General features: G+C 42.2%; 1 protein-coding gene across 1 annotated transcript in view; it reads left to right on the top strand.

Annotated features, from left to right (window-relative positions):
* mrc2 (mannose receptor, C-type 2) overlaps nucleotides 1-16070 on the top strand; it is a 100616-nt gene that overhangs the window by 31895 nt on the left and 52651 nt on the right. Inside the window, exons 3-6 of the mRNA XM_084328945.1 lie at nucleotides 7581-7754; nucleotides 11544-11708; nucleotides 14084-14197; nucleotides 15428-15571. Of these exons, the coding sequence (XP_084185071.1) occupies nucleotides 7581-7754; nucleotides 11544-11708; nucleotides 14084-14197; nucleotides 15428-15571 (597 nt within the window). The remainder of the gene's footprint in view (nucleotides 1-7580; nucleotides 7755-11543; nucleotides 11709-14083; nucleotides 14198-15427; nucleotides 15572-16070) is intronic.

Raw genomic sequence — 16070 nt, 5'->3', positions numbered from 1 at the left:
CCACAAGCCTAGCTAACCCTAACCTTACAACAAGCCTAGCACAAGCCTGGCTAACTGAAGGGTAGGTCCCTTGTAATTTTTGTCTTCCTTGAGTGTGTTAGTTAAACTATGCTGCAGCTGCTCTGTGTCTTTCTATCTCGCCCGTAAAAATGGATACCTTTTCACAATTCACATATTAGCCTTTTGAGAGCTGCCAGTCACACAATCTCTCTCTCTCTCTCTCTCTCTCTCTCTCTCTCTCTCTCTCTCTCTCTCTCTCTCTCTCTCTCTCTCTCTCTCTCTCTCTCTCTCTCTCTCTCTCACACATACACACACACACACACACACACAACACACACACACACACACACACACACACACACACACACACACACACACACACACACACACACACACACACACACACACACACACACAAACACACACCTCTTATGGTTATGTTTGTCAGGTTGAATAAAGCCTATACCTCTTCTGTATGCTCCATTCCCCAAAACCGCACGTTGAAACTTGCAAAATTGTGACAAGCTATTTGAATGAAATTAAACTTCACCTGCTCTCTCTTATGCTCAGACATGTTGAATATCCTCAGGTTCAATCTTGAAGGTCAAACAGGCCAAAGTGTCACATAACAGCCACTGGTAATTTCAATGTGTTATTATTGACCTCTTTTCAATGCTTAATTCCATGTGCAATGCTTTCCCCACAGGCTCGTGATATGAGGAACACATTACGACATACTCAGTAAATCATCTGGCCCCTTTTTAAACTCAAATACTTGGTACAATGGTGAAAGAGACACCTCATCATTACATAATAAACATGTCCAGGGCAAACTATGACTCTCACTCTCTGTGTGAACCAATGATAGGCCATGTAATGGGGATGATCCTGGTTTTAGTAACTCAATATAAAGTTAGTATTGAAATGTATTAGTTAACCTATTCATTTGTACACTATGTGACCAGAAATAATAGCACAAAGTTTCATCTTGTATTTACTGAATGAAAAAATAGAAGAAGAAAAACACATAAATAATGAACTACTGTGCGGAGGTGTGGGGTAATACCTACAAAAGCACTCTACAGCCAATATACATCATGCAAAGAAAAGCAATAAGAATAGTCAACAATGTAGGATATTATGAACACACCAATAACTTATTTATAAAGCTACAAACATTGAAATGTATGGACCTAGTTGATTTCAAAACTGCCCTCATTGTATACAAAGCCAGATATAAACTAATCCCAGGCAACATTCAAAGATGGTTCAGAGACAGGGAAGGAGAATATAACGAGGGAGAGGGAATCTTAAACAACCAATGGTACACACACACTACACTGAAAAGCATGTGCATATCTGTTTGTGGAGTGAAGTTGTGGAATAATTTACCTGAATACATCAAACTGAGTAAACATATGGCACAATTTAAATCTAGTCAAATTAATGGACGAACAAATGTAAATGTAAGGGGGGGGATCAATAAGCTTAGCATCCCTCTACTGAATGAATGAATGACTTTATTTGACAATATAAAAATAAACATGTGACAGAAGAGCACAGTCAGGATATACTGCCAAGGATGAAACCCAAAAAAGCTCAGAGCTTATTTCCATTGTGGTCCTTGTAGGGGGGTGGGGGAGTGTGATGCTTAATACATGCATCATACAAAACGTGACATCACAACACATCACATATACCATTAACATTTATATACATACAGACTCATACAACATGCAAGGGTGCCTTAAGCTAAGTGTCTAGGTCAAGTATAGTCCCTTTTGAGCCATGTCTTCAGGCTGGACTTGAATCTAACAGCATTGTCTATGATTTTCAGTTCACTGGGCAGACTATTCCAATAGATAGCTGCTGAATACAGAAAAGACTCCTTCCCCATACAGCTCCTGAATCTGACTGGCACAAAGTCAGTTGAGCTGCGCCTAGTTTGGTATGCATGGGTGTCTCTGATTCGGTTGAAGTAGTTGTTAAAGTACACTGGCACTACCCCGTGCACTATTCTGTGAACTAGGCACATCCCTATCTGGTTTACTCTGTCTTCCACCTTAAGCCATCTCATGATCTCAAAGTGAGATGGGTCAAGGTGGGTTCGGGCAGGTAGCCTTAGTATTACCCTGATTAGCTTGTTTTGTGATGTCTGTAGTTTTATTTTCTGACTTTTGGGGGCACTGTTGTACCAGGAGCCACACACATAGTCATAGTGACACTGTATGAGAGCTCCAGCAAGAATCTTCATCGCTGACTGATCTAAAAAATGAGAGATTCTGGCTAGGTATCTAGTCCTGTTATTTATCTTTGTAAGTGCTTGGTGAGCCATGCTTTCCCCTGATAAGCTGTTTTCCAGGACGCAACCGAGATATTTCACAGATGTTTTGTCTGTGAGAACAGTATCTCCTATTCTAATGTTAAAACCTGGTGATTTTCTGAGCCTGACCTTTGACCCGAATAGAATGGACTCAGTCTTCCCCACGTGGAGGGACAGCTTGTTGTGGCCTAGCCAGTCGCTAACCTTCTCTAGTTCTGCACTCAATGTCTGCTCAACCACTTGTTTGTCTTTGTGAGACACTAGTAAGGCGGAGTCATCTGCGTATAAAAAAAGGTCACATGAGCAAGCTGCTTTCAGGTCATTTATATACAGGAGAAAGAGGAGCGGACCCAAAACACTCCCTTGCGGGACCCCGCACTCTACTGTCCGAGGACTGGAGAGTACTCCGTTTATATCTACCACCTGTTGTCTCCCTGTTAGGTAGGAAGTGGAACCAATCAATTTCTGAGCTGCCTCATTAAAGCCTAGGGCCCTAAGCTTCATTAACAGGATGTTGTGATCCACTGAATCAAATGCCTTCTGGAGGTCTAACATTACCATTCCACAGAACTTTCCCTCATCTACCTCTTTCCGGATGTAATCTGTGAGGAACAGCAGGCAGGTGTCTGTGGAGTGGGACCTCCTGAAACCAGATTGGTATTTGTACATGATGTTATTAGTGGAGAAATACCCGTCTATTTGCTCATATACTAGCCTCTCAATGGTTTTTGATAGAACGCCCAGGATGGAAATGGGTCTGTAGTTACCCGGTTCCAATTTGTTTCCCTTTTTGTGGAGAGGAATAACTCTTGCCGATTTCATTTCGCTTTTTTTTTTTTCATTTCCTTTTTTGAACATGTCAACTAACTAAATACATTGCTCTTTTTTTATTATGATTGTTCTGTTTGACGGAGCTAGATACTGTGATTTGTTTGGAGGAATAAGGAGAATAGATGTTCAAAAATTAACTTTTTCATTCATTTATTCAAAAAAGGTTATATTATTATTATTTATTTTTCATTCAGTAAATACAAGGTATATATATAAAGAAATATATAAAAACCCAATATGTAGAATAGAAAACGAATCACTTGTCTTTTGTAACTTTTGTCTCCTGTCGTCTCAATAGACTGGTTGGTTTCCTCCTTTGTCCGCTTCTGCTTCCTCCACAATATCTTGCATAATTCCTTAATCTGAATCACCTCTGGTTGTCCAGTCATTTCATTCCATACAATATCCAGATCCAGGCTAAATGGTTCTGGTATTTCTTCATCGACTGACAGAGAGGTCATAACACATGTCATGTTCCTCATCTCTGTATTCATGTACTCCTCTTCTTTACAATCATCTGGTTTAACTTTTCTTTTTCTTCACCTTTCCCAGATTCCTTGTCTAGTGTTTCCTATGATATCTTGTAATTTCTCAACTCATCTTGGTGAAGTTGGAAGGGCTCTCCGACTAGGTTTAGTATCAGTATCAGACACCGGATCTAGGTGTACTTTCTGTCCTAGAGGCAAAAGGTGATTTCGATGGAGAATTTTGATGGGTCCCATCTTCTGATCTCATCCAGAACACTGGTAAGTTTGAAATCTGACTAGGCTACATAAGGGTTTGAAGTCCAGCGATCTGCCAATCTAGCAGACTTCAGACGGTAGTCACGCTCAAACATACTCTGGCTTTAATGGTGTGCGAAACTCACAGACGTTCGGATATTACACCTACAAGTAGAGTTCGCCACACTGGACACAGGAACTTCAGGATCAGATTTTAGATTTTGTGCCTCACGCACAAAAAGTGGCACGAGGCACCATTAGAAGCATACACACGTATGAGCTCTCTCTCACTGGTCCATATCAGCATTCACAATGCTTCTCTCTCTCACTGGTCCATGTCAGCATTCACAATGCTTCTCTCTCTCACTGGTCCATGTCAGCATTCACAATGCTTCTCTCTCTCACTGGTCCATGTCAGCATTCACAATGCTTCTCTCTCTCACTGGTCCATATCAGCATTCACAATGCTTCTCTCTCTCACTGGTCCATATCAGCATTCACAATGCTTCTCTCTCTCACTGGTCCATGTCAGCATTCACAATGCTTCTCTCTCTCACTGGTCCATGTCAGCATTCACAATGCTTCTCTCTCTCACTGGTCCATGTCAGCATTCACAGCTTCGAAGGGAAACACACAGACACAACTATGTGCCCCCTGGGGCGTGCACCGCTAATTAAAGCCCCAACTACAACAACAGGTAAAAAGGAACCTTACGTTCTCATTAGAGATTTTACGAAAAACTAAATTATCCTGCCCATATTTAAGGCACTGTCTACATAAATCTTAAATTGTAAGTTTTGAAGAGGTTCACTCATAATTACATTAAATAAAATATACAAATAAATTTAACTCAGCTACACCAACGTATGCTTCTCTTGTAATCCCAAGTTCCATATCAACACTCCAGGCAATATCTGTGAGAAACGTATCTTCTGGTCATAACCTCTTTCCCTTCCCCCCCCCCCCCCATTTCTCCGCAATTTAGGCGTTCTGTCGATCTGGGGAGGGTGTGTAGATCAACCCAATGCTCCTCCGATACATGTAGAGTCGCAAGCCGCTTCTTCTCACCTGACAGCGGGGAGTTCACTAGGAGAGCGTAACGCGCATGGCGATTGATGTTATCTCCCCCAGATCCCCTCCCTGCTGAACAGGTGCCCTAACCGATCAGTAGGGGTCGCTATTGCAACGACCAGGACCCACCGGCTTCCCACCTGCGAACACTGCCAAGTGTGTTCGTAGGAACGTCTAACCAAGACAGAAGTACCGCTGCCCAGGAATTGAACCCGGGTCTCCGCGGGGGTAGCGTGTGCTTTGATCTCCACACTACCCACACACCCATATGCTCTGCTTGTCAGCAATGGGTTCTGGAAGTTTGTATGCAGCTTGAAACTCCTTCCTCGTATCAGTTGTGTACTTGAGGTACGTTTCCTGTCGTATGCCATCTCTGGATGTTTCAAAACACAGATCCACAGGCAATCGCGCCGTGCACCCAAGGATGAGTTAGTAGGGGGAAACAACTGTTAATTTGGAGTGCAATTGCAGGCATGTACCAGGTGTCTGATGTGCTGAGTCCACCTTTTCTCCTGTTTAGCTCCAGAGTCCAGAGCATGTTTTACAATGTCCTGTTAAATCTCTCTGATGGATCCCCCTGAGGATGACAGGGGGTAGTTCTTGATTTCTCAATCCCAAGCACACTTAGTAACTCATGGATAAGGCGACTCAAAAGTTTCTACCTTGTCTTTACCTACATTATCACTGTGCATCCTCTTTGGCAATCCATAGTGGACTATTGGATAGTCCACTGGTGGAGTATTTCTCCATAAGCACTTTTGCCATGGTAGAGGCTTTGTTTTGGTGTCTCGTCGGAAAGGATCGGAAAGGAAGAGTTATTCACCGTACACAGGACGTATAGTACTCTTCCACATCTGGCTTCATCTGTAGCCAGTAGAATAAATCACTGATAAAGCCTTATGCTTTGTCAAGGCCCAAATTACCAGAGTCATCATGCAGCGATGTCATTACCTTCATTATCTTCCTGTACTTCTCCGGCAATACCATCTGAGAGCGGCAGGGTTTGCCAGGCAGACTTGTAGTACGGTACATGACTCCTTGTCCACAACATCTTGTCTCTTCTAGAAACCTTCTTCTAGAAGTTTATCTCCAACTAACTTCCTTCTCGCGAGTACTCAGAGGTCAAGCAGAAATCAAACTCTTCCATGCCATTAAATCTCTACAGTAAATTATTAGTATGCTTTTAGATACTGACCCTGAAAACTTGTGAAAAAGAAATATATGTATATATATATATATATATATATATATATATATATATATATATATATATATATATATTAGTCATTTACAGTTTATATTTCGAGTTAGAATATATATATATAAACTCTAAATGACTAAATCACTGTCTGAACAAAGCAATACATGGTCAATTTAATGACAAATCCCATTCTAGATGCACAAAACATTTAAATAATATCCAATGCACAGTAACATCAACTGAATAATTCACATATTTACGATGAGAGAAAAACATACAAAATAACAGATGTAAATCAGATTATTACACATGATCATTACAGAAATCAGTCTGCCGCTCGTCCGCGTCGGGCCTCCCGTCAGAAGACACTCGCCACCGGGTCTAACAATTTAAAACTCTGCCTATATCCTTTGCCCAACTGCAATTAAAACCAGATCTGCTGTAAAAACTAAGATCAGAAAATCACCCTTCGCTTTTTTTGTTAATCCCTCCCTTCCTACGTTTCCTTCCCTCCTTTGTGGCAGAGGATTTGGTGGGATTGGACTTCAATTTGCCAATCCTCACCACTCTCTTTGTGAAGTCAACACACTGCTGGAGAGGAATGCCTCTGACGTTAGTCAGCCAGGGCCGTGGAGCTGCTCCACCTCAGCCAGCCAGGGCCGTGGAGCAGAGGGGGGAAGTCAGGGAGGGACTGTCTCGCTTTTCCCCCTTCGTTTAACACATCTGCCCTACTTTCCATCGGGTCTTAGTGGACGTACTGTGTGTGTTTTGGTAACATTTGCATTCTCTCCCCCCCCCCCCCCTCTCTCTCCCCCTCTCTCTCTCCCCCTCTTTCTCTCTATCCTCTCTCTCTCTCTCTCTCTCTCTCTCTCTCTCTCTCTCTCTCTCTCTCTCTCTCTCTCTCTCTCTCCCCCCTCTCTCTCTCCATTTTGCCCTTTGCTTCACACCCTACTGTACCGGTGGAATGCAGAGGCCAGAGTGGCCAAACCTCTGGGCATTTTGGTGGTGATCGGATTTCTTTCAATACAACGCTAGTTTGTTTATTTTCTTTCTGCGATATCAGGATGATCATGCTTTGGAATAGAGGTCAAGATTTTTACGCCTAAGCTTCTTCTACATTTGCTGTAAATCTCCAATTGAGGAAGTTGTCTTTATAAAAGATTCATAAGAGCTATCTTTTCCGTAGCTTGTTTATTTTCATTTATTTCCAATTACGGTACGTCTCCTGGTGTTTGGTGAAAATACCTTCTGCTGACCAGAAAGGTCCCCACTTTGACCTGTTTCCTATTTTCCCTGTAATATCATCCTCTGTTTTCCAGCATGTGTTTAATTACACAAGTCACTGGGTAAACATGCGTTTCATCTCAGTGAAGTCCATACTGTAAATTGCTGCATGCTGGGACTTGAAGTCTTTCCCCTGTTTCCTCCCCAGAGATCTACACAATCCAGGGGAACTCTCATGGTCGGCCCTGCTATTTGCCTTTCCTCTACGATGGCCAGTGGTTCCACAGCTGCACCAGTATCGGACGCGAGGACGGTCACCTTTGGTGTGCCACCACCTATGATTATGGCAAGGATGAGCGCTGGGGCTTCTGTCCTGTCAAGAGTGAGTCACCTCTTCACATGTCTGTCTGTTTGTCTGTCTGTCTGTCTGTCTGTCTGTCTGTCTGTCTGTCTGTCTGTCTGTCTGTCTGTCTGTCTGTCTGTCTGTCTGTCTGTCTGTCTGTCTGTCTGTGTCTGTCTGTCTGTCTGTCTTCTGTCTGTCTGTCTGTATAAGATACGATAAGATGAGATATTCGTTTATTGATCCCCTTGGGGGGGGGGTTTGGGAAAGGGAGGGGGGAGGGGAGGTACAGCTATGGGCATGTTAATAGTAGAAAGACATAAATATAGGCAATACAATTAGATCTGAATAGGAGAAATATGAGAAAAATAAACAGTGTAAACAAGGGTGCAGATGAGGGTCTGTATGCCATCGGTTATAGCAGTGTTTCTGCTCAGAGGCATGACAGGGGGGGCATTGAGATTTATTAAAAAAAAAAAAAAAATTGGATTACAGAAAATTATCACTAAAGTGCTATCTGTTGCAGCTGCACTGTTCTCCATGAAAATACCATTTCTCAAAATCTGAAAATCATTATTTAATAAAACACAGAAAAGGATCACCAAGTTACTCTGGATAAAAAAACCCTTTACAGACAACATTGAGACAAAGCTTCCTGACACATCTCCATCCAAACTCTTGGAAGAACTCTTTGAAATCTCATCTGATACCACCTAGAGAGCTAGTTTCAGAGTGTGGTGCTGAGCACCAAGTATCTCATCTCATGGCCCACCAAGTATCTCATGATGCAGCAGTTAAGGTGTTGATACCATTCAGCACCACATACAGTATCTGTGTGAAGCTGGCTTTTCATCCATGACAGCTCTGAAAACAAAATATAGGGCCAAGTTGAAAGGTCACAATATTGGTGTTATTTCAATAAATTTAAACATGGCCCATTTCATGACTATTTTGTTGGGGCGAGGGGGGGGGGCCCAAAATATTTTGGTCCACCAAAGGGGGGCCTGACAGAAAAAGTTTGAGAAGCACTGGGTTATAGTATACATTATCACAATAATCTGTCTGTGTCTGTCTAACTGACTGACTGTCTGTCTGTCCTCACACCCACACATCTCTGTGTTCAGACAGGAGAATCTGCTTCTGTCATGTTAAGAGTGAGTCACCTCTTCGTCTGTCTGTCTGTGTGTCATAATTGTTAGCGTTGTGGGTGTTTGTGTTGGACCCAAGTGCAGAGTGGAAGAGAGGAGACGAAATGCGAAGGTTGATGCTTCCAAAATAATAATGTCTTTATTTTGTAAATTGTGGATAACTCTATGGCACGTAGCAAACAAGAAGGGTGAGACACGGAGTCTCCACAACCCGGTATAACGAGGAAATAAAAGGCGAGGCAACACAGTCTTCCCAAAAGATAATACGAAACAAAACACTTACAGGGGGAAAACAAATGAGAGAAGCCAGTCTCCAAAAACGGGATAATATTATTATAACACGGCACTTGATGGTGATGCGGTCGCACTCACCAAAGTATAATATAATGCAGGACCTCTTTAGAGAGGTCTTTATTCGGCATGTAATGACAAAACGACATGCAATGGGCGGCACACACACACAGGAATACACACACATGCAATTGTCTTTCTCAGGGTCGCAGATGCGATTGAGCTCTGCTCTTAACCCATCCCGTCGTCCTTCCCCCCAAGGGCAGCCGGGTGCAGACAGGGCGTCGGCGAGGTACCGCGCCCGGGGACCAATCCAAGTGCTCCTGCCCGTCTTTGTCAGGGACGCGACAGCGTCAGCGATCTGTTGTGCATGTTTTTCCATTGGGTTTCTCTTATCGGGGGGGGGGGGGGGAACCCTTGCGAGCACGGGGAGAACATGCAAACTCCACACAGAAAGGCCTGGGAGATCCCCCACCTGGGTACCTGGCATCGCGGAAACCTGGTCCCCAAGCGGGAATCGAACCCTGGACCTTCTTGCTGTGAGGCAACAGTGTTAATCACTACACCACCGTGCCACAAGTACATACACTCCATAATAGTTCCGTACACAATAAGCAAGACACGATAAACATGGTACTCCAAGACGGGAGCGATAAGGGTAGCGTTTAGCAAGGGTACTCACGTTAACAGTGAGTGAACGACTGACAATGTGAATCAGTAAACAGGGAGGACATATGGAGTAGGGCAAACAATACACAGCAGATACCAATCGGGACAATCAGGGCAGAAGGACAGGGCATTTACCACTGGGCAACGCTAGGGCTTTTGCTCCCAGGTGAGAGCAAAACCCCAAACGTCACAATAATGTTGAGACAGGATAGAGAATCAGAAACGCTATCAGCAAAGGTTAAAGGGAACATAGGAATTAGAATTGTCCTATATTTATTTAGTTATTTGATAAAGGATGTTACAGTCTGAATTTTTATTATTTGGGGCAGCTAGATCTACATTTATTGCATTTTTAATTAGAAGAATGCACTCAGGATTCAGATCTCCACGAGGCTTAAAATAACATCCCTGGCAAAGGTTAAAATCTGCAAATTTGTTACTGCCAATTTCAGATTATCTTCTTACTACATCACAAGTTAACTTGGTCTTGATTGACATTCCTCCTTAAAAAACTGCTGAACTCCTTCCAATCTCTTGGCTTAGCATTATTTGAACAATTGACCATAAAAAACGCATCACGATCATCCTGGGCGGCGCTAAGCAGGATGCAACTGAAATAGCTGATCCAGACTAACACCTTATTAACTAAACCATATTTGGTTGAAAAACAGCAAACACACTATTCTTACCCTGAAACCGAGTACATTTGAAAACGATTTCCTTTCCGTAAAAGTAAAAAATGTAATGTCTTTAACACTTTGATCGCCAGGCTTAAATTCAGAATAAACCATCCCACGCCAGCTCTATTTGTCTATGGGGATGTTTACCTTCTTTGCAGGGCTATAACTTTTTAAATTGTATTGCTAAATTGACATTACTATGGCCCATTCACGGATTGCTATCTGTTGTGTCTAGCTCGAGTCCTGGGACTATTACCGAGTGATCGGACCCAATTGAAATGAGCACCAGCTTCCATTTCCTGTTTCCGCTCTGGGCGATCCGCCGATCGGCCACCAGATGGCGCTCTTGAACCGTTGGAGAGTTGAGAGGGGCTCAACAGTAGATCTCAAGTCTCCGGGGGAGAAATATGATTTCGATCACAGATTTTTGAAATATTGATATCAAAGACGTGGTACGGCGTCTTTGGCAGAATGAGCATGGCGAGGAAAGACGTCGTACGGCGGTTTTGGCGACCATAGTGTTAAAGATCCTTTCCCTAGGGGGCTGGGTGGCGCAGCGGACATTGCGCTCGTCACCAATGCAAGAGACACCGGTATCGAATCTGGCTGTCAGCGTTGCCTCCGGCTTGGGCCAGCCGTCATACTGACTCAATTGGCAGAGTCAGCGGGAGGGGAGTTGATGGGTGGTAGTCTGGTCGTTGTAAACAGCGACTCCTACAGGTCAGTCAGGGCGCCTGCACAACAAAGACAGGAAATGGCGGGGGCAGTGTGAGCCTCCCACACGTTACACCTCGCCAATGAGAGTCCGCGCTGGCAGGTGAAAAAGAAATGACTGGCTGCCTCCACATGTATCGGAGGGGACACGTGATGGGCTTCTATCCTCCCTACGACCGGCCAGTGGGGGGCACATGCGAGTAGGTCAAAAAAAAGATCCTTTCCCTCTAACCCTCTCTCTTATCAACTGCTCACCTCTCTCTCCTTCCCTCTTGCTCCCCCCACCCCCCTCGCTTGGTTAACTTCACATCTCTCCCGTTCATTGTCAGGTAATGACTGCGAGACATTCTGGGACACTGACCCACTGACAGACAGCTGTTACCAGTTCAACTTCCAGGCTACCCTGTCATGGAGCGAGGCTCGCATCAGTTGCCAGCAGCAGGGGGCAGACCTGCTCAGCATCACCAAACTGCATGAGCAGACATACATCAACGGTGAGACACGTGCACGCTGTCTGGTTTTAATAATAATAATAATTATTATTATTATTCTTTTATTATCTTTTAATGAGATGATACACAAAGGGTAAGTTGCATGGACATCGATTCTAGTCCTCGATGAAAACATTGCTTTCAGAGGGGTCTAGGACTAGACTTAATCAATGTCTGTGAAACCAACCAACAGAGTTGTTTACACTAGGCAATTAAATGAGGAAAATTATCTAATTTCTATGCTAAACTTAGGAATTGGCTCTGAAGAATATGTCCATATACCCTGTACATATGGCTGTGGCACTCCTATAGCCTCTCACCAAGCAACTTACTGTCAGCTGAAAATAGGTAAGAAACTACTGTATAGGCAGCAGGACACTTCAGAACCACCTTCCCCCCACCTCACTTCAACCACTAAACCTGGTACCCATTTTACATTACATTTACATTCACATTCACATACATTAACATTTACATAACATTTACACATCACATTTACACATCACATTTACATTCACATTTACATTTACATTTACACATCACATTTACAATTACATTTACATTTACACATCACATCGACATTTACATTCACATTTACATTTACATTACATTTACATTTACATTTACATAACATTTACACATCACATTTACATTCACATTCACATACATTAACATTTACATAACATTTACATTCACATTTATATTCACATTTACACATCACATTTACATTCACATTTACACACACATTTACATTTACACATTCACATTTACAATCACATTCATTTCAACCGTTATTTAAAATCGTAAGCATCTGAGGTTTCCCTCATTTACAGAAACAACGATTGTACAGTACATAATAAAAACAATATTAAAATAAATAATTTAAACACCAGAGTAAAAAATGTAAAACGTTTCAAAATAATTTTAAAAGATCAACTAAAACAGTTACAGGTAGTCACACAATGGTCTGAAATCATACGTTTAAACATTCCAAGGGAAGGGAGAACCTCCAATTTCAGTGTGAGTTGAAGGACATTCCATGAGTTAGAGGCATCAAAGGAAAAGGCTGACTTCCCTAGCTCAGAACAAATTTGAGGAACCCTAAGAACTAGGGATGCTCGATATTGGCTTTTTTACCGATACCGATATTCCGATATTGTCCAACTCTTAATTTCCAATACCGATATCAACCTATATCAACCGATACCGATATATGCAGGGTTTCCCCGTCCAAAAAAATGAATAATTTCAGGTAACTAATAATTTCACTGGATATATATATAACAAATATTGTTATTGTTTTTAATTTTTTTTAAACTGATACCGATATTTTCCGATATCACATTTTACTGCCGATATCGGCCAATAATATCGGTCGGCCGATAATATCGGACATCCCTACTAAGAACCATCCAGTCATTCGATCGAGTTGAATAGGTTCCAATATTCCAACCTAACAGTGAGGAGATATAAACAGGTTGTTTACCAATAAGGGCTTTAAAAATAATTAAATACCAGTGTAGGTCATTCACATTTGCAGCTGACGCTTTTATCCAAAGTGACTTTCAAATTGTGAACAACAAGTCAGCAGGAGGGGTACATCTCTGGCAGCTAAGGGTCAGTGGCGTTGTTCGTCAGATAGTATTGAGCTTGACTGTTACACTTTGAGTGCATAGTAGTATAGACATATTAGCATGATAAGTAGTAGTATAGTATAGTATAGTAGTAGTATAAGTAATAAGTATAATAGCATAGTAATAGACAGTTGGAATCCAACCAGAGTGCAAATGTATATATACAAATTATTAAACTGGGTATAAAATATATACATTAGTACTACTAAGTATAGTGCTAATCAGATGTATGTACAGAGTTGTATTATTAATATGTACAGTGATACAGGTATAAAGACACTATGGTAGTACGTCTTACTGGCCAGCAGCATAACTAGTAAGAGTAGATAAGGAATATGTACAGACATAGATATAGTATCTAGAGATGTGCAAAAAGGATTATATGCAGGTATGTACAGACAGATGTGGATATATGTATATACGGTAAGAATACATATATATACGATATATACAGCATTATTGTACATGTTATCATACATAGTGAAATGGGTTATATGCAGGTGTATAAGTAGGTATATAGAAGGATTATGCAGGTATATTCAGACAGATATGGATTTATTTTATGCAGTAAAAATAAATATATACATGTATTTAATTACCCCATTACAAACCTTTCTTGTTAATATGAGGTGTTTTTAAATCGTATTACTGTACCGCTTAACTCAAGTGTTTGTGAGTGAGGGGCTTGTACTTTCCTAGTGTTTTGTAGTCATGTTTAAGACATGTGTTTCGCCGCTCTGTCAGGTCTACTGACTGGCTACAGCGCTGCTCTGTGGATTGGCCTGAATGACCTGGACGTCAATGGGGGCTGGCAGTGGGCGGACTCCTCGCCGCTCAAGTACCTCAACTGGGAATCCGGTAAGAGTGGCATCAACGTTCCGAAATACCTTATGCTGGCCTCACCCACACTTTCAACCCACAAGTTTCCTGTTTTCACTGTAATATGATCATCCTCTATTTTTCAGCCCTTGTTTGTGTACACTGTAAGCCAGTGGGTAAACATGTTATTTCAGCTCATTAAAGACTGGACAGTAGAACACTCAGATGGATCTCACATCCAAACCGGCATGGACCACAACATATCAAGTATGATGTATATCATGCCAGTTAGGGTACCGTGTGTATACTGCACCTTGTGTTTACTTTTACTCGTACTCATATATATTCAGATACAAATTTTCTATTGCCTATATTTATTGTAACATATAATATAACCGATAGGGCATAAATACCGTCATCTGCACCTTTCTTTACACTGTTTTTTTTTCAGAGTTAATTATATTGTTTACACTGTTTATTTTCTTTTATATCAATCACTATTCAGATCAAATGTTCTATTATTACCCTGCCCATACCTGTACCTCCCCTCACCCATGCTGCTATGATGCGCCGCCCCCTATCTCCCTGTCTCCGGCTGTCCCTGAGCAATGACCGGAGTGTTGAATGTCCCGTGACTAAGACGGGGAGGACGTGACCCTCTTTGCGCCGCCCCTGTGCCTCAAATAGATCCGCTATCAGCTCTATCTTTAATCTTTCAAAATGTTCAGTTGTCGCTATTAGCTTTATCTTTAATCTTTCAAAATGTTCAGTTGCTATTGCATGCACTCATCTGTGTTTCACTACACACATGAGTGCATGCTTACCAACTGTCCGTCTGCAACACTACTATCACCAACATCTAAGAAGGGAGATCCCCCCTTGAATGGCCCTTCTAAGGTTTCTCTCCTCCACACTGCCTGTGGAGCTTTTTTCCCTATTGTTAGGTTTTAGTGAGTTTTTCCTTACCTTCGCGTGGGGTATGTCTGGGAGTGCTTGCATTCTTTAATTTTTTATTTTTTTTTGCATTCATCTAAAAATGTTTGGACCTTATGGTGTTCCTGTTCTGTTCTTGACTTATTGTTATGTTTTCTTCTTGACTTGTTTAAAGAAGACCTGTACGGCCCATGGGGACATTAACGTGTGTTGTCGGGCCTTATAAATAAATTTGATTTGATTTGATTTATGCTCGAATTTCCCCAAGGGGATCAATAAAGGAATATCTTATCTTATCTTACATCTTGATCTTCCTTAACTCCTGCCTCCTACCAGATCAGCCGAACCATGCAGATGAGGAGAACTGTGCTGTCATCAGGACGGAGTCGTCAGGCCGCTGGCAAAACAGGGACTGTTCTGTGGCCCTGCCCTATGTCTGCAAGAAGAGACCCAATGCTACTCTAGACCCCTTCACCACGGGTCAGTCTGCAGGCAGTCTACACTCGCGGTGTTCCTCTTATTTGTGGTGCACCACCACAGTATCAGACACAGGGTTTCCGCGAGGTCTTAAAAAGTCTTCATCAGAATTTTAGGCCTTGAGTCTTAAAAGGTCTTAAATATTATGTTGATAAGTCCTAAAACCCCTAATGTTCCGACGGCCCGCCCTTCACAGTGGTCTGTCGGTGTTACACTGTTATTGCCACTCAACCAACACATCGGTTGAAAGCTAAAATAGCCACCGTTTGATTGACACACCGCTTGACCTATTACGTGCTTCCAATCTTGGGTTATAAAACCAAACATCCAACAAGCGTCAGTTTAGAAAAAGTTACCACCTCCGGTTTCACCTCTTGACCGGAGAAATCACCACTGACGCTGAAAATTATTGACTGTTTGTGTAGCCAATGACATCTTACATGAGTTGGTTTTCTGAGACCAAGAAGTGGTAAAAGTGGTAAAGCGTCAGAGAATGAACGTG

This window comes from Notolepis coatsorum (assembly GCF_963971535.1).
Source record: "Notolepis coatsorum genome assembly, chromosome: 14".
In the NCBI taxonomy this organism is placed as follows: Eukaryota; Metazoa; Chordata; class Actinopteri; order Aulopiformes; family Paralepididae; genus Notolepis; species Notolepis coatsorum.
This window is presented reverse-complemented; position numbering and strand designations above follow the sequence as displayed.